Source organism: Gossypium hirsutum, chromosome D06, assembly GCF_007990345.1.
Source record: "Gossypium hirsutum isolate 1008001.06 chromosome D06, Gossypium_hirsutum_v2.1, whole genome shotgun sequence".
Taxonomy (NCBI): Eukaryota; Viridiplantae; Streptophyta; class Magnoliopsida; order Malvales; family Malvaceae; genus Gossypium; species Gossypium hirsutum.
The window spans coordinates 40,807,978-40,834,097 of record NC_053442.1 but is presented as its reverse complement, the minus strand read 5'-3'; the positions used below and the strand labels follow the sequence as shown (position 1 = coordinate 40,834,097).

The 26,120-nt window shown below is 31.7% G+C and overlaps 1 protein-coding gene across 1 annotated transcript; it reads left to right on the top strand.

Moving 5' to 3' along the window:
• The first annotated feature begins 1,926 nt into the window (after positions 1 to 1,926).
• LOC107901974 (CASP-like protein 1B2) lies at positions 1,927 to 5,039 on the top strand. Its single transcript, XM_016828171.2, is given in 5 exon segments — positions 1,927 to 2,167; positions 2,170 to 2,196; positions 2,199 to 2,250; positions 2,368 to 2,491; positions 2,693 to 5,039. Coding segments are annotated over 5 exon segments (615 nt in total). The 5' UTR covers positions 1,927 to 2,019; the 3' UTR covers positions 2,957 to 5,039.
• The last annotated feature ends 21,081 nt before the right edge of the window (positions 5,040 to 26,120 follow it).

Sequence of the window (26,120 nt, the reverse complement as noted above, 5' to 3'; positions counted from 1 at the left end):
AAAGTCTATAACAATTAATTTTTACAACTTTTATGATTTAGTCATTATACCTTAATTAGTCACTAATTCGACGAAATTACTTATTCAAAATTCAATTCACCTATTAAATAACTACATAAATATTTAATAAAATTATTTACGAACTCAGTTTTCAAAAACGAAGTCTCAATACTTCATTTTCTAACACCACTGACTTTAGGATCACTATACTTATACCTTAGTTAACTATCCATTTAACAAAGTTGTCAGACCAAAATTCAATAAATACTAAAATTAAATCATAAATATTAATTAATAATGTTTACAGACTGGATCATCGAAGAATGGAATTTCAAAACCACCATTTTCAGCACCACTAAAAATCGGGCTATTACAAAATTTTTGTGTTTATGGCTTAGATTTATTTGTTCTAAATATTTAACATGAGTGGAAAAATATTTTAAAAGAAAGTTTACTAGTGAAGTAGTAGAAGAGCAACAAGAAAAAAGAGTGAGTAGTCAAAGTGAGATACAAATCAATTTGAAAAAGGATCAAAAGAGTCAAGTTGAGTTTATCATTGAAAGCCATCCATCGATCCAAGAATGAGAACTAAGATTACAAATTATCATCAAAATTATTGAGATAATATAAAGATATATTCTTAATAACATTAACAAAGAGAATATAATTCAACAGTTTCAACACATGAGAAAGCGTTAAAAGAAAATATTATTCAAATTTATTTGATGTACCTTTTCTTTCAATTATTGTTTTAATAATTTTGTAATAATTTTGCATTTAATCATATACATAGGTTTATCAATAATTAATATTATGTATTAATTTATATAATTTTAATAAACGCTTTAATTTTTAAAAATTAAAAATTAACCCCACCATTTAAATTTTCTAACTTTATACTGATTAACCTGACCCAATAAATTGACTTGCACAGACCGAATCTTGAATGAGAAATTTTCAAATTCAAACAAGATTAATTGAACCGAATTAAAAATTAAATAATAAATTTTGTTTTTATTTTTATTTTTATTACATAAATATTAATAAAAATTATTTTATTTTTATTACCTAAATATTAATAAAAATTATTTTATTTTTATTTTTAAAATAGTATAAGAGTACACTGGACTAATTAAGTGGCATAGGTAAGTCAAGACGAATAAATCGAATAACGGAAATTTTATATAAAATCAAAATGGGATCAGAAATCTTATGGAATTTATAAAAAAAAATTTAATCAATTGATTTTATTGAAAGATAAAAGGTATTGTCTAACTCTTACCAAAAAAAAGTATTGTGAACAAGTTTTAAGGAATTAAAAATGTGTTTCCACAATTTGCATATTCAACCAATTATTAATTTAAGAAATAATATATTAATTTTAAAATAGGGAACTATCTATTTATATCGATGTAAATATTTTAATAATTTAACCATTAAATTTATCAATATATTTGTACTTTTCATGCACATAAATTTTTTAATCAATATGATATTTCTATCGTATCAATCTAAAATATTCTATATTAATATATATTTAAGGGTTGAAATTTTTTTTACATAAAATAAATAGTTAAAAATTTTTAATTTATATCAAACTTAATAGGCATAATCTACATAAATGGAGCATCAAATATGACGGTTATTCGTCCATAATTCCAAAATAATAGAGTATATGATGAACTATTATATATTTAATTATGTTATGCTATATCCATGCAATTGCCAAAGTTTCTTCACCAAACCATATATTAAGGCTAACAAACGAGAGATGCAAAAATTTCACAACCACCAACACCTACATTATGTAAAATGGTTAAAGTGGATGATTATTGGTAAGACCATCCAACCTTAATTCGCTTAGTTGTTAGACTCAACCATTTTGATTTGGTGATATCCCACTATACTTTTTAACATTTATAAATGGATGAACCTGGTGATTCATGAACCTCCAACTTGTTCCATCAACTCTAGGCTCTAGCAAGCTAGCACCGGTTCTTGTGTTGCGTTGTATCCCATATGGCTCTACAAAGTGGAGAGAAATTACCCATGTTTATTGGGCACATCTGGTCAAAGCAGAAGAGCAGATGGACCTTGTTGGGGCTAAGATTGCTTGCCTTTCTTGCCGCAGCAGCTGCAACTCTTGTGATGGTTCTCAACAAACAAACCAAACTTTTGTGGTTGCAACCATTGGAACTACCCTGTCAACCTTACTCTCACTGCCAAGTTTCACCACACGCCAGCGTTTGTGTAAGAAACCTAGCTATCTATCATATTCGGTCATTTTCCTTCATCATTATATACTATGATCAATTACTGATCTAGCTGAGCACTGTTCCATATTTTCCATGGCATGTATATGTACAGGTTCTTTGCTATAGCTAATGGACTGGTCAGCATCCACAACTTGGTGATGATAATGATGGATTTGTTGGGGAGCAAGTTCGATTACAAGGGTTTTCAGTTTCCCATGATTGCTAGTTTGGACATGGTACGTCGACGATTATTGTTTTACTTACTTTAGCTTGCTTTTGTTTATATTTTATTAAATACTTTACTACATTTTTACTATTTGTAACTTCTAATTCCTGAAACATTAAAGTCATCTCATTAAAGATAAGTATGCAGAATATATTTGGTTTTGTTTAATTAATATATACTTTGTGTGATGATGGATGGGTGCATGGGACAGCTAAACCTGGCATTGGTATCTGGTGGAGCAAATGCTGCAGCGTTCATGGCGGAGCTGGGAAAAAATGGTAATTCTCATGCGAGGTGGGACAAGATTTGTGATAAATTTGGAGCATATTGTGACCGTGGTGCCGGAGCTCTTATTGCTTCATTTCTTGCTCTTGCTCTCATGCTTCTCATTTCTTTCCTATCTATCCTTAACCATAAACTTGTCAACTCATCATCCCATAATTCTCACAACAATATAATCGCTCTTCCTAATTAACCCTAAACATCAACTTTACTCGAACCATTTCCATAGACTGTATTATTAATATGTCATACTTAGCATAAACTATATATGTATGCCTTATTCATCAACTATATATGTCTTATTTTTGAAATGCATGTCCTAGTATTACTTTTTAATCATTTTATTTTCATTCAACTTTGTAAATTAACATTATGGTCAATGATGTTTATAAGTCGGGGTCAGCATGGTTCAAATAGACAGTCTCAAAACTAAAACAACTATTGACCATACAAAGTTTATACTAAAGGTTTCCAACCATGATTTCACCAACGAACATCTAAAACCAATAGTAGGTCAAATTATTGGCATGAAAATTGAGAAATTAATATATATATTTAGTATTAATTTGAGTCAATGTAGATTGTAGAAGGAATAGTTAAAAACAATATAATATTAAAGTTGTTCATCCTTTACTAATTATATCTAATTCTAAAACTAGTTTGTTTATGATGCAATATAAGTGTATTACTCTAGAACAAAAATTCTCTACCCCATTTTGTGTTTCTATGTATGCCCCTACAACAAGTGAAGTAGATAATTTTAATTACGACCAACGTTTGATAACATTAAACTATTTAGTTCTTTTCACGGAAAAAATCATAACCAAATCAACTGAAAACTTTATCAAACAAATCTTATTAGAATCCTGTAATGGAAAAGACGATGGTGATAAATTTAAGGAAGATAGAAAGGTCAAAGTTTGATTTCATTTTCTTCAGCCAAAAGCGATCTCTCACAAAAAATTTTCGGGGTTTCATTGATTGGGTTGAATGAATCAAGAAAAAGACTGCATGTAAAGTTTGTGAGTATAGCTTGGAACCAGATCCAGTCAGTTCAGTTAGGCTTTGAGCTCTCTTAGACTCAAACCACTAGGTATGTTAATTTGTTACTTTCTTTTTCTCTTTCTCTGTTCACTCTTCGAACCGTGAATAATAATTTGATCTTTAGAATCCATTTTTTTTCATAAAAATTAGGGATAATTTCTAATAAACAGGTAAATAAAAGTTATAGGGGCTGAACCTTTTTTTTTTTTTCTGATTACATGTCGGTCAATAGTGAGTTAGTAGGCTCATTCATGTCAAGCTTCAACTGATTCCTTTTACTCGTTTTGTTCAGAATTTCAAATTCTGACATGGATTTGGGATGTATGCCCCTTATCAAAACTATTGTTATCGCATAATTTCACATCTAGTATCATTGTGATGTTCACCTAATATAGAATTTGACATAGCCATTTCTTGAGGTTCTTTACTTTTTAATGGAATAAATTGTTTCAGACTTAAATGCAGACGAGGTTGACGTGATTTTGCTAAGATCTTCAAAACTGTACAAGAAAATCGAATACCTTCTATGCTACGTCAAAATGGCTTTACTCAGAATCTTATTTGTCTTTTCTTTACAGGAATATACTGTTATGAAACTATTTTGATATATCAACGTTACCTGGATCACTGAAATCTAATGAAACTGTACAGGAGAACAAAATATACAGTGGGTTGGTTTCCTCAAGCTTTCAACTTTAATGAATAAAAGAAAGAACTTGTTTAGGTCCACTGAACTTATAAAAAAAATTATAAAATTTTGTATGATCATTGAAATAAAAAACAGGGAAAACACATGATTAAATGTAGTTTGTACAAGGAAAAAATTAACATTAAGAATCAGTACAGAGAAAAGACATGATGAAATGTTGTGTTGTTTATTCGAAACGGTGTGGAGTGTAAGGTTCTAACTCAATCCGATTGCAAGAATGTCGTTCAATGGTTCAACAACACTTATAGGGCCCTAAAGTTTTGCTGCCAATCATTAAAGAAATTTGTAAGTTGCTCCATGTTCTGATGTTTGGTCCATCATTTTCGCTAAGAGAGAATGTAATCTAGTGGCTGAATTAGGGGTCCATAAAGTTGATAGGGTGTTGTCTATGTTTGATTTTGCTGGTTTGTTGGCTTTGGTGTCTGTCAAGTTTGGACAGAGGTTCTTGTAGGGTGTTCCAAATTGTTCTGTGTTGTTTGATCTTTCTATTTGAAATAAATAGTTGAAGATTGCCTACACTAGTTTAATAGGTTGACTTTTGAGAAGTTGATTTTTCAACTAAATTTGAAATATTAAACCAAACAATTATTTTTTTATCAATTAAGGTTTTACATTTATTTTTTATATAAATTACATAATAAATATGATATGTATTGTATAATAAAAAAAGAGATTTAAATAGACTTGCTCAAGGATGCAATTATTTAAAGGTTGATCTAAAATTTAGGAGGGTTTAAGCAAAAATATTAAGATCAAAAAATGGTATTGGAAAAAAAACTTAGAGCTATTTAAAAAATGCAAGCCCGAAACAACCTAGCTCATTTTCAAGTATATAATATATTATTTTTTATTTATTTGATATAATATGTAATTAATATAATATAAAAATTAAATACACCATACTATAGTGTAAAGATTAATTTAATATATTAAATTTTAGTTTTAGAGTTTAAGGTTTAGAATATTTGGTAGTAAAATATATAATTAATTAATATTAAAAAAATATGAGTAGGTCTAAATGGACTTGGGTTAATCATTTACAAATGTAGATGAGATTAGGTAAACTTTGAGACCCTTATTTTGAGTCAAGTAGGGCTTGGGAAACCATGTATGGTATCAACATCATGCATAGGCTTGACCTATATCTAGCTTGACTTGGCACACGAATATCTCTAGTGTAACACACCCTACCCGACCCGTTCACCAAATTCGGGTACGGAGTGTCACATTTTAACTGGGTTTGAATACATACTTAGACATCTCTATTTTAAAATTGGGTTGTATTACTTATATATAAAAACTTACAACAAAATAAAAAAAAATTAAAAAAATTTACTGTCCAAAATCCGGACTCTGAGGAATCTAAGTAAATACAACATAATCTCCCCCTCGGTGAAGTTCCTAAAGGTAACCTCTATCCTATGTGCATGACGCTTTCCTTTGATGTCCCTTGACTTATCATAGTCTGGCTCAGTCCCTCATCAAGTTCCTTAGTTCGCCAATCCTGCAACCACAAATCCAACTTGTGTAAGTTCGAATGAATGTAGTGACTCTCTGGTTTGCACATAATTAATTCCCTTCCAACAGAGGTTTAAATTGATAGAGCTAGTTATAATAAACTCCTTGATCATTCTAGAAAATTTCTCTTAAACCCGTTGACAGGTAGACCATTGAGTGATTACCACACGACCATTCTATCGGCCTTTGATCAACCTTGACAGTTCGTCTAATTGCCTAGCTATCTCTGCAGACTCTATCCATTCTTTTACTTCATATTCTTTCTTCCACTAATTCTAAAGTGGATTCTTCCTTTCACCTTGTTCCAATAAGGCAGTCTAGCAATCTATCCTTATAACTGCTCTTGGGTATCTTTCCTTTGATGATCATTCCAAATTTGAATGGTCCAAGGAAGACTCTTACTATCACTTTAGTCCCAATGGGCTTACTGGCATCCCATCCTTTCGGGTACCTAACAGATTTACCGCCACTCTGGCGAATTAATCCCTACTCGCAACAAATAGCGGTTGGATTACTTTTTTGAGTTCCACCTTGTTCGAGATGTCATGTTCATAAATGTGATATATCTGTCTATTGTGGACCGTTTTGGCCTTCAGTACTCAACCGACTATCACTAAGAGGCCTTCTAGGTTCACCATTTCTTTTTCATTTGGTACTCCAGTCTAACAAGCCATTTGACTAATATTTCCTGATAGACATTTTTGTCATTCGGTGTGTTCTTTTTTGTCAGTGTGTTCTAGCTCACCCCTTTTTTCCTTACGGATTAATTGGCGTACATATGACAAGTCGCTAGCCTATAGGGATCCTTTGAGCGCCCTAAGCATTCATTAATGGTGGATCCTTATTTACGATCCTTGGTTAAACCATTTCTCATTCGCCCATACATTTGGCACCTCTAGTGTGTCAACTTCCATGACTATTTATGTTGGGGTACCACCCATATACTTTACTAGCTTTAACAACTGCAATTCTAGCATTCTCTTTCCAATTTATAATTCCATTTTCTTGGAGGACTCCTTTTATCCGTTGACTAACTAATGCATGTCCATGCTCCTATTTTCCTTGTAACCTATTTTCTTGTTTGTAAAAGTTCCCACTGGTGTCATTCTGATTGACCACCCATGTTTATTATCCCAGCGAACTATCCTGTGTTTAATGTCTCATCATACAATCTCGTGTTTATTATCCCATATAACTATCTATGATGTCGTGGCATCTTTCAGCTATGGTTTTGCACAGTATAACCCTGTATTTACTGTCTCAGCAGATTACCAAAAGATGCCATAGCGTCTTTCAGCCATGGTCTTAGTCCTATTTAGCAGTTCTAACGTGCTTTCATATTATGTCTTAACGTCTTTCAGCTATGGTCTTTCTGATTTTTATCATGATGTCATAGCTTCTTTCAACTATGGTCTTACTCATTTTTATCATGATACCATAGCATCTTTCAGCTATGGTCTTATTCATTTTTGTCACGATGCCATAGCGTCTTTCAGCTATAGTCTTACTCATTTTTATCATAATGCCATAGCATCATTCAACTATGGTCTTACTCATCTTGGCATATAACCTTCAATTGGACCCATGATTTAGCCATGATCTTTCTTATGCAGCCTTCCCATTTCATTTCTTCCATTCCTCAATTTCACCGTTCCTAACATTGATGCTCGAACACCATAGTGTCCCTTTTGTAATGCCTGGAGCTTTGCTATCACGGGTCACACAACAATATCGTATGGCGGTATTTAACAGAATCGACCATTTTTCCCATTCTTAACTTCTTCTAACCCATGGTTAGGTTTCCTCTGTATCATGCATACAGTAACCAAGCATACCATATAAAACATTGTTATGCAATGCGCCACGCTAGATAACATTTCAAAAATCATCTACTATTACAATAAACATCATGGCAATTTCGCTTAACAACATTTAGCATCCAGAAGACAAAGTGTAAATACTCACCTAATACTTTGTAGCCTCTTCATCTTACCTTTTCCAAACACCAGAGCTTCCATTCTCCTTGCAGCTAAGTGCGACAACCAAAATCATAAATTAGAATCGGTATTCTTAACTTAAAACCTAGTTTTTAAAAAATATACAAAACCCCTAAAAAGGTTCTAAAAACCCTTAAGTTCATTTCCTTAATCTTGCATAGACTGAAGGATTCAGGACCTTACCAACTTACTGGATTCTCTATATTTCCTAATCAAATCTCTTGATCATCGCCCCATGCAGAGCTTCCACGGCTATTTCTCTTTTGGAGTCATTTCTTAGCTATTTATAACTCTTCCTGCACAGTCTTCGACCATGTAAAAATCATTCATTGATAATCATTTTGTCTCCCACTAAGAGACTAGATGGTTCTAATTCAACCGAACCAGAATTGGTTCTCGACCCTATCCAATTTCGTTTCTAATTTTTTGTGATTTTCAAATAGAGGTCGTTAGCTTACGATATCTTCCAATTTAACCCCTAAATTATCCTTAATTTTCGGGTTTAAAGGATTTTGGGTGTGACATCTAGATTTAAAGTAAATCTTAACATATGAATCCCTATCTTTTTTTTCTACGTTTTTTTTCTTTAATCCAATATTTTTTTCTCAAATTCTAATAGAAAATTAAGTCGATAAAATGAATAAATTAATTTGAATGTTCAAAAAAACTTGTTTGATGTTATGCTATTAGGCTTTCGAGACCTATAAAAATAAAAACCTACTTGAAAATATAAATTAGTACAAAGCGATAAGTAAGATCGTATCCACAGAGACCAGTGAAAATTTTGTTTCCTCAATAAACAAGTAAAATAAAAATAAAAGAAGGGGATTTAACATTAAAAACTAAAATTAAAATTAAAACTAAGTAAAAAGAGATCGTAAAATAAAATTTAAGAAAACCAACGAGGAGAAACTTTAGTCAAAGCAAAATCTCTATTTAATTCAAGGATTTGATCATTGATGCAAATATGATTTCAATGCTCTTTAATAAATTGGTTATAGTTGTCGATGATCTAATCTATTCTTACTTTCTCAATCATCAAGACAATCGTAATTAACTACTTCCCTTATTGACAAAAATAACATTAAGAACGAAAGAGGCCCAATTCTAACCAACAAGGACATAATCAAGGTTTATTTAAACTAGATCAATATGTCCATATGTCACAAATAATCATGCATATGTCACAAATATTAGAACTAATCAATCCATCAAGTTTCTAATTGACCAAGCAAGTATTCTAAGCTATCAAATATTGGTCACATATTTAATACACCTGAAAAATTGTAGTTAAATCAAAAGACATACAATGCAAATACTAAAGAACCAAGAAAAGATTAAGAACGATTCGATCCCACAAAATTTATAGAATCAAACTTCAAATTTTACTTTGACTAGAAAAAAAGTTTATAAACTCATAAAGAAAATAAAACACAAAAAATAAAACTAGGAGTGGTTATGTCTCCACCTCTCTCCATTTAGTCTTAACCTAATAATGTTTATTTATAGGGAAAAATAATATCTCGTAGAAAGTACAAAAGTTCCCTTAATTAAATAATGTTAAATTTTTCTAGATTTTGTCAATTTTTGCATGAAACTTTTAGGCCATTTTTAGATATCTTATTGATGTTTTTGGCTCAAGTCGTGAAATAACTTTAGCTAAATCTTTCAATTCCCTTCGAACCAGTAAATTATGTGCCCAAAACAAAGGTTTTTAGCTCAAGTTATGACCAAAATACTGAAGTTGCACTATGTTGAAAATTCAAATCGCAAAAACTTGCTAAAAATAAACTTTAAGTTCTTTTTTCCTAATTATTCCCTAGATCAGTAATAAATAAAATATAATTATAAAAATATAATTAAGAAAATAAATGGCATAATTCAAGCAAAGAAATATCACAAATAATTGAGAAATTGCACACTTATCAAATTCCCCCACACTCGAATGACTGTCAACTCGTGTACACCGAAATATGCAAAAATATATGAGTTAAAGTGTAGTGTGTACTGCAAGTGTACATGTAAAATTGTAAATATTTGTGTTACAGTGGAGCACTAGAAGTATTACGATGATCAAACCAAAAGCAAATCGTGCGAAATAAAGCAAAGAATAAACTAGCATGCAAGAGAAAGGTTATTGAATTACTAAGGCAAAGAATTCTTATGACAGTCCAAAACAAGTGATTAATCTAAAAATTACTAAAACTAACTAAGCATAAAATTCCCAAGTAGAAGAAAATACAATAGCCAATGATGGTGATCGGTTAATTTTCATGCTAGCAATAAAATTACACTTAAGGACTCAACCGACATTCTCCTCAATCAACAAATTTTACTTCTCGATCTTAATTTAATCAAATAAAGAACTTTAATTGAATTATCCCATCGGTCTCACTCAATTAAGTCAAATTAATTTAATATTTATCCAATAGGTTCTCCTCTCAGTTTCAGCTATCCAAATTTCTGCTTAGAGTTGTCAATTCTAAGTTTTACCATTTATTCAATTTAGTCCATATTGTTCAACTGAGTATCTTAGGGACAAATTTACATCCTAGAGATCTAATTAACCAATCACCCAATGAATTTAGCACATACCAGTAATACAATTAAACGAACAATTCAATTTCATACAATAAAAAAACAAAGTATAAGGATGAAATTGCAATGGTTGAGAACTTTTTATGTAATTGCAAAAATTTATTAATTCTGATGGTAGAAAAATCTTCAATAAAAGAGATTATTGAATACCCAATAGATAAATTCTTCAATTGAAAATAAAAAAAGACAAAGTAATAAACAATATTTTGTAGAAATAACATTAACATAGAAATGGTTCTTGTACTAATTTAACTAAAATTTCCAACAACCCTAACTTTAAAATTATACTAACCTTTCTAACTACCTCAATAGTTTACAATATTGACCTTATCATTAAAATCATATATGGTAAGTTTGACCAAGGAATTCTTTATATTTTCCTTTTGATTTGGCTATAATGAACTCAATGTTGCGACATTGGGAAGGTGTGGTCGCAACATTGCTTCTCAGAGGGTCTTAGGTTGTGGCACCATAAGTTCGGTGTCATGACATTGTGAGTTAGGGTCTTGATCTCCTCATTCCATTTTAGCAGTTATGTTGCAACATCACAAGCTCGATGACGTGACCTTGTAAGCCAGGTAGCTCGATGTTGCAACATTGAAGATTGGGAGTCATGACATTGAAAGTTGGCAAGATGGTCTCCTTGGTTAAGTGGAATAGGTGATGTCGCGACCTTGGGGGTCAAAGAACTCCAGGTTGTGACATCAATCTTTTGAGGTTGCAACATTGTAGCTACTTACTTGCTTACTTCCTTGATCTCCATCGGTTAAGTCCCTGAAAATGCCTTAGCCACTATTAAGCTCATATATACATGTGATTGAAGTTTTTAACCATAAAAAAACTAAAAATTACAATTAAAGTAAATTTTAACCTAAGTACAAAAAATGATAAAAGGGCTCAAATAATTACTTGAAAATAAGCTCTTTGTAGAGTGGAAAGAAAATTAGAATGATGGAAAATTAAAAAGATAGAAAACTAGAAGGATGGAAAACATAATTTTTCCATCCATAGGTGTTTTTGGTAGGATAGATGGAAAAAGGGAAAGAAAATTACTCTTTTTTTTCTTTCCATTCATTGCTTGGTTGAGTTTAAAAATGGAAGTAAAGAAAACAAAACATTTGAAAATTGCATAATTTTGAACTAACATACAGATCTCTATTATTTTTCTTCTCTCATCATTCCAATTTGGAAGGATTGGTTTTATATAGTAGGATGGAAAATTATTATCCCTTATATTTTCTTTCCTCTCATTTTTCTTCCCTACCAAACACACTTCAAATTTATTTTCCTACCACTTTTCCCTCCCTCTAGTTTTCCACCCAACAAACCACACCCTAAGTATGTAAAGAGCTTAATTTTTCATATCGAAATATGATGGACCATTAAACCATGCTTGTTCTCAAGCATAAAACTAATATGAGTGAACATGCAAATTAAAATGCAACATAAAGAAATACTTAACTCAAATCGAATATTGAATCGTTATATACCAATAGAGCAAGCAAACATGTTTTCATGAATACATTCAAAAAGAGTTGAAAGCACACTTACAAGAATTGCTTGATCGCGATTTTATTCGACTAAGTGTGTCTCCTTGGGGTGCATCAATGTTATTCGTGAAAGAGAAATATGGATTGATGAGATTATGCATAGATTATCAACAGTTGAATCGAGTTACGATAAAGAATAAATATTTGTTACCTCGAATCGACGACTTATTTGATCGTTGAAAGGAGATATCATGCTCTTGAAAATAAATCTACGATCTAATTATTATCATTTGTGACTTAAAGAGCCAGATGAACCAAAAACTGCATTTATAACTCATTACGACCATTACGAGTTTTAAGTAATACCGTTTGGTTTGACTAATACCCCTGCCGCATTGATGGATTAAGTAATCGGGTATTTCAGCCATACTTGGTTTATTTTTTGTGGTGTTTATAGATGATGTTTTGATTTACTTGTTGAACAAGTCAGGTCATGTCGAGCTTTTCAAAGTGGTATTGCAGACTTTGCGTGAAAACAACTATATGCAAAATTCAATAAATGTGAATTTTGGCTTCGAGAAGTAGGATTCTTGGGTCATGTAATCTCCACTGATGGCATCCAAGTAGACCCAAATAAAATATCAGCAATTGTTGATTGAAAATTTCCAAAGAATATTTCGAGGTATGTAACTTTTTGGGCTTAGCCGGGTATTACCAGTGATTTGTTAAAAAAATTTCGATCATAGCATCTCTGATAAAGAAGTTGTTGCAAAAAGATATTAGCTTCATTTGGTTTGATAAATGTTAAAAAAGCTTTTATTAGAAGATCAAATTCTAACTCAACTTGAGATCGAGAAAAAGTTTATCGTTTATAGTGATGCGTCCCTTTGTGGGTTGGGTTGCATTTTGATGTGGAGCAGGAAAGTAATTGTTTATACCTTATGACAATTGAAGCCTCATGAGGGGAATTACCCTACACATTATATAGATTTGGTCGTGGTCGTTTTTGCTATAAAAATTTGGCGACATTATTTATACGGTGAAAAATGTCATGTTTTCACTGATCATAAAAGTTTGAAATATTTGATGACTCAAAAAGATGTGAGTTTGTGATAGCGTAGGTGGCTTGAATTTCTAAAAGAATATGATTTAGTTATTGATTATCATCTCGGGAAAGCTAATATAGTAGCCGATGCCTTGAGCCATAAATCTCTCTTTACTTTGAGGGCTATGAATGCAGTTTTGAAGTTGGAACATGATGGTTCTATTTTGGTTGAATTGAAAGTGAAACCGAAGTTGTTAGTGAAGCAGGATCTAGTGAAAAATGGCCAGATGACTAATTTGTGTATCAGAATCAATGATTGTTTATACTTTCGTGATCGATTGTGTGTACCGAGTGATTCAGGCTTGAAATGAGAATTGTTGAATGAAGCTCACGGTAGTGTTTATTCAATTCATCCTAGAAGCAATAAAATGTATAACAATATGAAACAATGTTATTGGTGGCCGAGAGTGAAACGTGAAATATCAGAGTTCGTATCTGGATGCTTAATATGCCAGCCGATGAAAGCCAAACATCAGGTACTATCAAATTTGTTACAACTAGTGATGATTCTCGAGTGGAAATGGGAGCATGTCAATATGGATTTTGTTTCAGGGTTGTCGTTGATTCTGAAAAGAAAAGATTTGATTTGGATTACCGTAGACAGATTGGTGAAATCAACTCATTTTATACTTGTTCGAACTAATTACTCACTTGAAAACTAGTTGAGTTACATGTTTTAAAAATTGTAAGATTGTCGATCACATCCGATCGTGATCCGAGGTTTACCTCTAGATTTTGGCGTAAGTTGCACAAGGCTTTGGGCTCCAGATTAAATTTTAGTACTGCCTTTCATTCGCAAATGATGGTCATTCAGGTAGGTAGTATAGATTCTGGAAGATATGTTACGGTGTTGTGTTGTTGAGTTTGAAGGTAGTTGGGAAAAATATTTGTCGTTAGCCAAGTTTGCTTGTAATAACAATTATCAGTTGAGTATAAAAGTGGCTCCATACGAGGCTTTATACAAGTGTAAATGTAGAAGCTTGTTATACTGGTGTGAATTGAATGAAAGAAAAATGGTCAAATTTGATATAGTTCAGGAAACTGAAGATAAAGTTTGCCTTATCCGTGATAATTTGAAAGTTGCATCCGATTGTCAAAAATCTTATGTTGAACTGAAACATAAAGATATTGAGTTTTATGTTGGTGAGAAACTATTTCTGAAAGTCTTGCCCTGGAGAAAAATGTTGCGTTTCATAGAAAAGGAAAACTCAGTTCGAGGTTCATTGGACTGTACGAAATCTTAAAAGAATTGGATCGATAGCTTATCATTTGGCATTACCTCCAGAATTTGATAGAATCTATAATTTTTTTCATGTTTCGATGCTTCGTCACTATCGTTCTAATCCATCACATATATTATCTATGAATGAGATAGAGTTGCAGGCTGATTTAACTTATAGCGAAGAATCGATCAGATTTTTAGCTCGAGAAGCGAAAGAATTATGCAATAAACGAGTACCATTAGTTAAAGTATTATGGAACCGACGCGAAGTTGAGGAAGCTACATGGGAAATGGAAGAATCTATGAGATCGTAGTTCCTGAAATTATTTTTAGGTATAAAATTTCGAGGACAAAATTTTCTAAGGGGGAGAGTTGTAATTGCCTGTTTTCATTTGTATCGAAAATAGTAGTTTTGGGACCACAAATTCGACCAATGAGTTCGTGATTAGTATTATTTAATTCATACGAGTCAAATGTAGTTTCATATTAAATGTTAGATTTAATAATTTTTACTAATTGAATGACTAGTTATGTTTAAGTGATTTTTGGAAAATAAGGTACCAAGATCTCGTTTCTGCAAATATAGCCCGTTTATATTTTTATTATATATTTATGGAGCTATTATATTGGTATGTACAGGTTCGGTTCGGGAATTTTAATGTTTGGTTAGTTAATTAATGAAAAAGAATTAAATTGTAAAAGATGTAAAACTTAATTGCTACTGAATTTTATTGATTAAATGGCTTCATTAACATAAGTGGAAGGACTTATAAGTCAATAATACCTTAATGTATATATAGTGGACGGTTAGTGATGTATTTTAACTAATTTTATAAGTTAATTATATGATAATAATAAAAGTAAAAGAATTATTAAAAAAAGCCATTGTTTTCAACTTTCTTCTTCATGTTTTAAAATCGAAACACCATTGAAGGACACTCAAGCTTTTGGTCATCTTTTTTTTGCATGGTATGAATTTTTTATTCGTTTTTAATAATTTTTATATTTTTGAGATCGTTGTAGCTTAATCTAGCTAACTCAAGGACTATTTCGTAAAATTGTTAAAGATTTTGGAACTTGCCATTAATGAATTCTAGGTGTTCTTGTGATTAAATGATGAATTTTTGAACTTGATTGTTGTTTAGGATGTGTAGTGAAAGTGTGCAGTGAAAGTGTGCAAAAATCAGTAAGTACGTATGTGTTGAATTATAGAATGTAATGTTAATGTAACAGGATATGTATGTGAGAAACTGATTTTAATGCACTCATATGTGGTTGGATACGTAATGGCTCAAAAAGCATTATTGGTGCACTTTAAGTGCAATTAAATGTGAATTCAATAAGCATGTTTTGTTAACAAGTTTGTGATGTGAATTGATGATTACGAACAGAGATTATGTGCATTAAATCAGTAATTAAAATTGTGTAATTGTGGATCTTTTGGCCTTGTGATCTCTTGAGACTGTTGGATATAGTTGGCATGCCATAGGATTGTTAGAACTCACCTATATGTGCTTTGTGATTTGGGCGTTGAGGCCTTGGGACATGTTGGAGAGATAAAGGAATATGAGCTAAGTTCTATCCAATGGGACATGTTGGTGTGTTAGAGAGTGTTAGCTTTATGCTTCACTTTTGGGATATGTTCGACTCTATGAGTCATTTGGTGTGTTGGAAATCCGTGTATCTGATGTGTGGTGATAGAGCCCACTTTTATGTTTCATAGCCTCAAGTGTCAAGTTATCTTAAAATGTATATATGTGTAATGTGATGTATTCCTAAATGAGTATATGGTTGTTATGCAAATTATAGTTCTTTTCTGTTATTTCGTATGTGTTATTGTTATTTATTCGTTTATTTTTCGGGGAAACAAAAGCAATGTGGTAGATTTTTTGCTAGTTTTTGACATGGTATTTAGAATGACATTATTACTTTAAAAGCAATGTGGTGACCTTGGTATGTTGGTTATTGCTCAGACATATTTATGATATTGTAAATTGCTACTTTGGTTATTTTGATGACCGTTTGATGAGGTATTTGATGCATGATGCATAGATGCATGTTAGGATGAATTGAATGCTTCAGGATGCTATGTTTTTACTGTCTAGAGTAGAGGTATCGATATTCGTGTTTTAAAAGTGATACCTCTCTAATTTTAAAATATGCAGGAAGTCATAATAGCAATTTGGTATTGATACCAAACCACGAGTATCGATACTCGAGAAAAAATTATCATTACTTTTTAGCAGGTATCGATATTTTCTCATGTTTTAATTTTAGACAAGAAATAGAATACTGATTTAGTACCGATTTTGCAAATGGTATCGATATCGTACTAGGAAAATATCGATACCTTTGTCCTAGTATTAATACCTACATGTTTGTCTTGAAAATTTTTCTAAGTGATCCTAATGCATGTTCAATTATTACTATGAGTTTATTTAAAGTATGTTTGGCATGTTTTAATGATGGCTAATATATGTTTGACTGAAAATTCATATGATCACTTATAAAGAGGATGATTTCTTAATAGCGTAACAATTTACTATGAGTATGATGTGTGACGATGGAATAACATCCTGATATTCGGGCTTAACAATCGGGACAGATATGGAGTATTACATTTGGTGGTATCAGAGCTTTAGATTATTTAACGCTTGGATCTATGTTGTTGATGTACTGATTAGGGTTTCGTAACCCATGGATATAAAAACCCATTTGTCTAAATTTTTCTGGATAGTTGAATTGTTTGAAATAATTTGTTTGAATTGCATGAGAATTGCTTGAAATGTTTTGATTAAATTGCATGCGGGGTAGGAAAGGGAACACATTGCTTTTAATCCTAAAGTTTACTTGCAGGAGCGAGACTTGGATCAGTTCCCGCTCACACCTCTGTTTGTTATTTTTTGTATGTTTGAGTAAATTAGATTCGAGCGTCGAGATTGCAGGTATTTTTGTCTTGTAATCAATTCTTTTATACTTGTTAGAAGTATTAGGTTCTACGCCTTCGTAAATTTTGAGTGATTTAGCTAATAAGTAGAGAATCTAGATAGGGACTAATGAATTAGGAAAAATGATTATGAGTTCCTAAGACGAAAGTGTTGTAGTGAGTAAAGGAAATTGTTAGCAAAGTTATTGTAGAATAGTTCGTGGGAGTGAATAGAATCGTTAAAAAAAGTAATAGGAAGCTAGAAAGAATAGCAATCAGAGTGCGCAGCAAAAGTGTGATGGTCAGTTTAGAAGTAAAAATAGCAAATTCTGTGATTAAGCAAGTGACGTGTCAGTAGGAAATTTCAAGGAGGAAATTCTTTTTAGATGGGGAGAATTGTAACACCCCAAAATAGGGCCTAGGAGTTTTAGGGATATTTTAGGAATTTTAGCCTTAAAGTGTTCGAAATTTTGCGACAAGGTAGATCGTTAATGTTTTCGTCTATAACTCTTAAAAAATTAAATCAATTTCTGAAAATGAGTTTTAAATACCTTTAGTTTTGAAAAAAGGATTGATTTATAAAAGAGTTAAAAATTAGAGTTTTTAAGAGGTAATTAGACCATATTTTAAAATCCAACCTAAAAACTCTTATTTATATAGTTTTATTTTCACGTTAGTTTTCTTCTCATCTCATACTTGTGCCATCCATAGTTCTCTCAACTCTCCTAATTGATTTTGATTTCCAAATCCTAATTCCTTTCTATTTCTATCATCTCTTAAGTTATAAATCTCCATAGAAGTTAAGAAAACACCCAAAAACACCATAGTTTTCTCCATTGTCAAGCTTTTCGGTTTTTTAAGTTTTCACTCAAACTCTTGGATTTTCATCAACTAAGGTAGAGATTTGATTCCTTATGAGTTTCTAATGTTATTTAGTCTTTAAAACTAAATTTTTAGCCATTAAATCGTATGTTTTGAAAATAAAAGTCAAAATTTGAGTCGTTAATGGTGGATTTCAGGTTTTTGAGTAAAAAAAGTGGTTTCAAAGTGTTTTTCAATTAGTTTTGACATGATTAAGAGGTTTCTAAACTTACTTTTAAGTTTCGTTAAAGATTTCTTTAGTTTTAATGAATTTTCAAAAAATAGCCATAAACATTTCGAAAAAGTCGATACTATGAACTAAGTAGTTTAGTGTAGTTTAAAGGTTGGGAATTAGTCATAGGTGAATTATAAGATGATTAGATTTGGTTTTAGGTGAAAAGTTTGAGTATAGACTGAGATATTCGAATTTAAAGTTTGTTATGTTAAAGATTTCGTTTACATGAGAACTTAGTTTAGGCTTTTTTTTATTCTTTCTGGTCAGTATTTGGCTAATTTTTTAATGTATATCATGTGGTTATTATGTGCGAATCATCAAAATCGTTGGAGCCTTCTTCGAGCAAGGCAAAAGGTAAGGTAAACCTAGTTTAAGCTTTCAGCTTTTCAACGAAAGCATAATCGGTGAGTGTTTGGAATTGCTGCTAGTAGGCACGATTCATAGCGCTAATTGAGAGCTTAAGAATAGACTAAATCCCTATCCTAAGTTTCGAGTGTAAGCTTTCTATTTCCCTTTTTTTATTTTTGGTAAATTATGTGATTATGAGAATATTTATGAATTGATTATTATGATGTGATATTATGATATAATACATGTGAGATGACTATAGGGAATTGTATTGTGTTGTGGGCATATTAAATATGCCGAACAATAGTGATGATGTTGTGTTAGTAATATAAATGTGCAGTGAAAGTGTGCAAAAACCGGTAAGAATGTATGTGTTGAATTATGGAATGTAATGCTAATGTAACAGGTTATGTATGTGATAAACTAATTTTAACGCACTCATATGTGGTTGGATACGTGATGGCTCAATGAACATTATTGTGGCACTTTAAGTGCAATTAAATGTGAATTTGATAAGCACGCATTGTGAATAAGTTTGTAATGTGAATTGATGTCCTGTGGTAGTAGAAAGGGACTGCCTTCGGTTTCCTCTTTCCGTCTCTACTCAGTTGCTACCCTCTATTGTTGCCTCTGGATTTCCACACCCTTTAGGGTTTCCTCTTAGCTTTTTATAAGTTTTTCTTTCTAGCGTAACTCCAACATCCCACGATATCTTCTCCTATTTTCTAGGTAGATTTTTCTGGTACAAGTAGAGTTAGGATGAAACTGGTATGCGTTGAGTGTTGACTCAGTCATCTTTCTAAAATTGCCATGGCATTTATGTTGGAAAACTATCCAACCTTTTGCCATGACAAACCTTCACTCATTTATTTCTTTCTCCACATCCTGCACCTGCCAAACCACCAAACACAACCCTTCCACATGCAATTAAAAGTATCTAGCATGAAAACATAGTCCAAGCTCCTAATGCAATGATAAAAATGCTAATGAAATGTCCTAAAATGCCACCAAATGTACCTAAGTACAAGCAATTAGCTAGGCCTAAAGGCATGAAATATAACTATTTTCAAGATTTATCTCGTAATACGTCATGTTATTAGAGTAACAATGCTAGTTGCATTGTGAGTATAATAATTAGGACCCCTTTGGTTAGGGAAACCATGTATTGTCCATATTGGATTCTTATTTATATTTGCATTTACAATTGTATTCCATTAACGAAGATATTTTGAAAGGGTGTGACATGATTCAAGTCTCTATGGGAACATGGGTCCTATTTGTAAATAAATATTAGTTAAATGGGCTAGAGAGAGATGTTTTATCTTCTTCTTTCCTTTGAAAATACTGTTGTGGCTTTCTTTGCAAGCCATCTAGGGTTTGTTACCCTTGGGTAGGAACTAAAGATCGAATCTAAAGTAGAAGATTACTTCATATTCTGGTGAGTATTTCAGTTATGCATGTGGAATTCTAAAGAGTAAGTTGTTAATTTTGGTTTAACATTAAGATTCAAGAAAAATGGGCTTTGTATGAGGTTTTCCATGTCTAAGAAATGGTTAAAGGTATGTGAATGGGTTTTGATGATGTTTCTATGTTCCTTGAACAGTGATTTCTAGTCAGATGGTTGGATATGGAGTTTTGAACGACAATAGTTGAGGATCGGGTGAGCTTCTACACTATCCCTTATATATATTTTGTTTGTACTAAAATATATCTATATGAATTTAATTAAACTATGAAACTAAAATCATGGATAGTATGGAAATCATACTTATACGAATAATGGGATGAAGGTATGTGTGTGGGATATGAATTTTGGAGATTTCAAATTTGTGAAAGAATGGGGATTGAGTTAAGATTAAGTTAAAGAATAAGTAGTTTGATCGAATGTGAGTTCTCTCATGACGACTCCTATAAATATTTTATATAAGTCATTTATAATCTAAGTTTCAGAAGAGATGAATTAGTGCATTAATGATAATTGAAGATAACATGAAAATTTGGTAAGAACCTGTGAAGTCTAAGTATGTGATGAATTATGCATAAGTGTTGTCATATTTAATCAAGACTTCGTATGTGTTCGTTTGGAATGTATACTGTGAAATGTGATCTTATTGATATGGTTGAAATATTCATTGAAGTATAGTTTCATTAAAGGATTGAGTTAGTCAAATGTGAGTCTCTACTCTGACTTTTACATAATGACTTTTACATGTAAATTATGGGTATAAATGATTAAATAATGACAAAACTTGAGTATCGACTAGACAAGTAAAGAATAAGAGAATTGTGCAAAGTAAAGTTATTATGTGTAGAATTACATAAATGAAAAGTAGAATGATGCGTATGTAGGTAAGGTCTAATAAAAAAAGGGTATAAATTAGACTTGTAATTTGATGAAAGGTTAGATGAACCTGAGTGCATGGGTAATTGTGATGATGAATTATATCTATGAATGGATGAACATTTGTTGAGTACAATATGTGTTTCTAAAGTGAATCTAATAAGTTTCGGTATACATTAATTGTTGCTTTAATATTAAAACATTGATGTATAGTTGTAACAATATGTCTGAAATTGTATGATGTGAGATGATTGTTCTAGTTTGTTTCAGTGCATGATGCGATTCTGGTTAGAAATGGAGCTCCAACATTTGTTGTGGACTCGAAGATACATGTGACACAGATTTAGCCTAGACTGCTAACCTTACATGTATGATACCCTCTAAAAAGGAATCGTAAGTGACGATTACCTAAAAAGGGTTCTTTGTGTGTCCCAAGATGATAATGGGCAAACCTCACAAAATATGAGTATAGACAAATTCATATCGTAAAAATGTTATGAAAGGAATGCCTTTACTATAATATATGAAAGGAACGCATTTGTGGCAATATATAGAAGGAATGCCTCTGTGGCAATATACGAAAGGAATGCTTTAGTGGAAAACTTTGAAAAGAATACCTTCGAGGCAAACTCTGAAAGGAATGCCTTGACGGTATACTCTATATAATGGCCTGTGTGGCAAGTTCTGTATGACAATTATGGCGCGTTCTACCGGCTTTGTGGTAAAATGTGCTTATTTGCCCTTATGGTAAGTTTTGAATAAATTATGATAGTTTTGTAATAATTATTGATTAGAAAAGGTTATGATACGTCCAAATTCAAGGGTTGAATAAGGTCCATGATATGATTGAATAAGCCTTAAAGGGGATTTCTTGAAAAGAAATATGTATATATGTTAAGAAGGGTGTCCGCCATTATCACACCCCAAAATTGGGCCTAGAAGTTTTGAGGGTAAAATGGGGATTTTAACTCTAGTGAGCTTGGGAATTTCGTTAGAATAGTACTCATAAATGTTTTTGTCTATGGCATTTTGGAAATTAAAACAATTTTTGAAAATAATATTCAAAGGACTTTCAATTTTGAAATAAGGACTGATTTGTAAAAAATTCTAAATTATGAATTTTTAAAAGGTAATTCAACCAAATTTTCATTTTCACCCTATTTTCCCCCTTCATCTTTATAAAACCCGTGTCAGTCTCTTCATATCTTTATTTTGTCGTTCATTAAATTCCAAAGATCCTCTCATTCAATTTTGATTCCCAAACTTAATTCCTTATGTTTCTATCATTCCCCAAGGCATAAATCTCCATAGTATTTCTAGAAAAACATCCAAGAACACCATAGATTGGGTTTTTCAGGTTTTCGATCAAAAATTTGTTTTTTTGTCAACTAAGTTAACAATTCGATTCCTTATTTGTTTTTGATGTTATTTGATTCTTTAAATTGAGTTTTTAGTCATTAAATCGCATGTTTTAAATAAAAGCAAAAAATTGGGTCGTTAAAGGTGGATTCCAGGATTTTGGGTAAAAATGTGGTTTCAAAGTGTTTTTCAATTGGTTTTGATGTGATTAGAAGGTTTCTAAACTTACTTTAAATTTTTATTGAAGGTTTCCAGCATTTTAATGAATTTTCATGAAAATGGTCATAAACATGTCAAAAATTTTGATACCATGAATTTGGTAGTTTTGCGTAGTTTAAAGGTTGAAAATCGGTCGTAGGTGAATAATTAGATGAATGGAATTTGTTTTAGGCAAAAAGAATGAGTATAGACCGAGATATTTAAATACCAATTTTCTATGTCGAAGGTTTCAGTTACTTGAGAACATAGCTTAGGCTTGTGTTTTGATTGCTTAAGTTGAGTCCTTAGCTAATTTTTGAATGTGTTGTTGTGTGATTTGTTGTGTTAAAGCTTTGGATTCATTAAGACCATCTACAAGTTAAGGAAAGGCTAGTTTTAGATTTCGGCAATTAGGCGAAAGCGTGATCGGTGAGTGTTTGGAAACACTACTTGTGGACATGATTCATAATGTTAATTGGGAGCTTAGGAATAACCTAAACTTCTATCCTATGTTCCGAGTGTAAGCTTTCTATTTCCTTTGCTTTATTTTGACAATTATGTGATTATGTGAATTATTGTGGATTGATTATTATGATACGATATTATGATATGAGACATATGTGATGACTATTGTGAATTATGTTGCGTTGTGGGAATGATATACATGCCAAATGCCAATTATAATGATATGCTAATAATGTAAATATGTAGCGAAATAGAGCAGAATTACAGTAAGTATATATGTGTTGAATTGTGGAATGTAATATTATTATGACAAGTAATATGTGAGAATAATTTTATGTGATATATGATGTACTAATTTTAATGCACACATATGTGGTCAGATACGTGATGGCTCAATAAGCATTATTGTGGCACTTAAAGTGCAAGTAAATGTGAGTCCGATAAGCATGCATTGTGTACAAGTTATGATGTAAATTGATGAATATGAACAGAGATGATGTGCATTAAATCAGTAATTAAAAAATGTCTAATTGTGGATGTTTTGGCCTTGTGATCTCTTGAAATCGTTGGATATAGTTGGCATGCCATAGGATTGTGAGTACTCACCTATATGAATTGTGTTTTTGGGCATTGAGGCCTTAGGACAGGTTGTAGAGATAAGGGAATGTGAGCTAAGCTCCATTCAATAGGACATGTTTGGTGTGTTGGAGAGTGTTAGCTTTATGCTTCACTTTTTGGGATATGTTTGACTCTATGAGTCAATTGGTGTGTTGGACATCTGTTTATCTGATGTGTGGTGATAGAGCCCACTTTTATGTTTCATAGCCTCTTAAGTGTCAAATTATCATTTAAATGTGATCTTATTTATTGTGATAATACGATGTGAGATGGATGCATAAACATGTAAATAATATGTTAAATGAGTGGATTTAAGTTTCATGAAAATGTTAGTATGTTCTCATAGTAAATTGCTTATTAATTGTGGCTTGGGTCGTTTTTTATTTAACTTGTGAATGCATGTGAATATATAAGCTAGACTTGTGAATTATTAAAGCATGTATGTGTTGTTTAGTCTTTGATGAATTATTGTTAAATGAATTACATATATAAGCGAGTTGAATGTAATTGCATGTAGGAATATATGTTAGTTTTATGATTTAATGAAACGCGAATATGTTATTTTAACTTGGTTAGAATATGGTTGTGCAATTGTTGTGGTATGCTCTTTTTTAACCTTTGATTTTGTGTTTACTTTGTGGTTACTCCAACATTCACTGAGCTTGTTTAAGCTCACCCACTCTCTCTAACCATTGTAGATATTTAGCATTTGTGTTATGAGTAGTGCAGTGATACCAAGGAAGTGATCCACATTAGGCTTTAGTATTTGTGTAGGTTGTATTAATATTATTTTTCGAACTGTGAGGATAAGGCAATGTGGTTAGACTTTGATTGATTATTATTGTGGTCCTCATGATATTTTATGGGTTTAGTTTTCTAACACTTTTGATGGATGTCATAATTATTTCATTAATATTGTTTTGATTTGAATATTTGCTATGTTGAAGTGTCGTGAACTGTATGTATGGTCAATGGACGTTGAATAATGTGGTAGAATTGTTGCATGATATTGCCATGATGTTTTGGATATTTTGTAGCTTAATTATTCCTAGGAGCTATAGTTTTTGACCTTGGTATATTGATTCTTGCTCGGACATGTTTTTGATGTTTTGAACTATTATATTAGTCTTTTTTACATTGGTTTACAAAGATAAATGATGCATGATGGTTAGATATTTGTTAGAATGGATTAAATGCTTAGATGTTTTGTATTTTGTGGTATGGAGCAGAGGTATTAATATTCGGGTTATAAAAATGATACCTCTATGATATTTCGATGTGCAGGAAGTCAGCATGGTAATTTAATATTGATACCTTACCACGAGTATCAATACTCGGGGTAAAATAATCAATACTTTAATAAAGGTACTGATAAATTCTGGAGTTTGATTTTTAGATGAGAAATAGAATGATATTTTGGTATTGATTTTTCAATCAGTATCGATACCATATAAGAGAAATATCAATACATTTGTTTTAGTATCGATACCTATGTAACTTGTTTTGGAATTTTGCTAAGTGGCTCTAATGCATGTTTAATTGATATTATAAGTTTGTTTGAAGTATGTTTGGCATGTTTTAATTATGATTAATATATGCTTGACTTAAAAGTTTGTAAGAACGTTAATAAAGAGGACAATTGCCTATTAATGTGACATTTTATAATGTGTGATGCGTGACGGTGGTGTGACATCTTGATATTCGAGCTTGACGATCGGGCTGGGTATAGGGCGTTACAACCATGATAATCTACTAGTGTTGAATATGAACGTGTTTGTAACTATGTTTGACTTAAGAAGTTGTCAATACAAGTTCATCCATGTTATGTAATAGTTGAATTAGATTTACCTAGAATCTGTCATATCTAGTTTTATGATGATTTCTACTAAATTCATATGGATATCCTAAGTATCTAGGGTCTTGAAATAGAGTGATGTGAAATTTATCTAAAGGATCCATGTAGCACAAAACCAAAATAGGTTTGTGTGGTATTGAACCAAGGCATGAATTTATTAGTTGTTGACGGTATTATTTCTGCGTAAGTATTCGCCAACATGTATGAGTATCCGCCCGCGATAACTATCAGTGAGAAATTGTTTGAAATAGGAATATGAGTTAAGACATGGAAAGTTGGAAGGGTTTTCTGAAGGAATGTTTTGTTAAGAAAGTATTATGGGACGAAAGATTTATGAAACAATGGAAGGGATTTCCTCAGTTTACTAAATATCAAGGATTAAGCATAGTAAGGGTTGGATGACTGGCATATATAAGAGTGAAAAAACTGTAATTGTATCAACTAAAGTAAATTATGCAAAGTATGTAA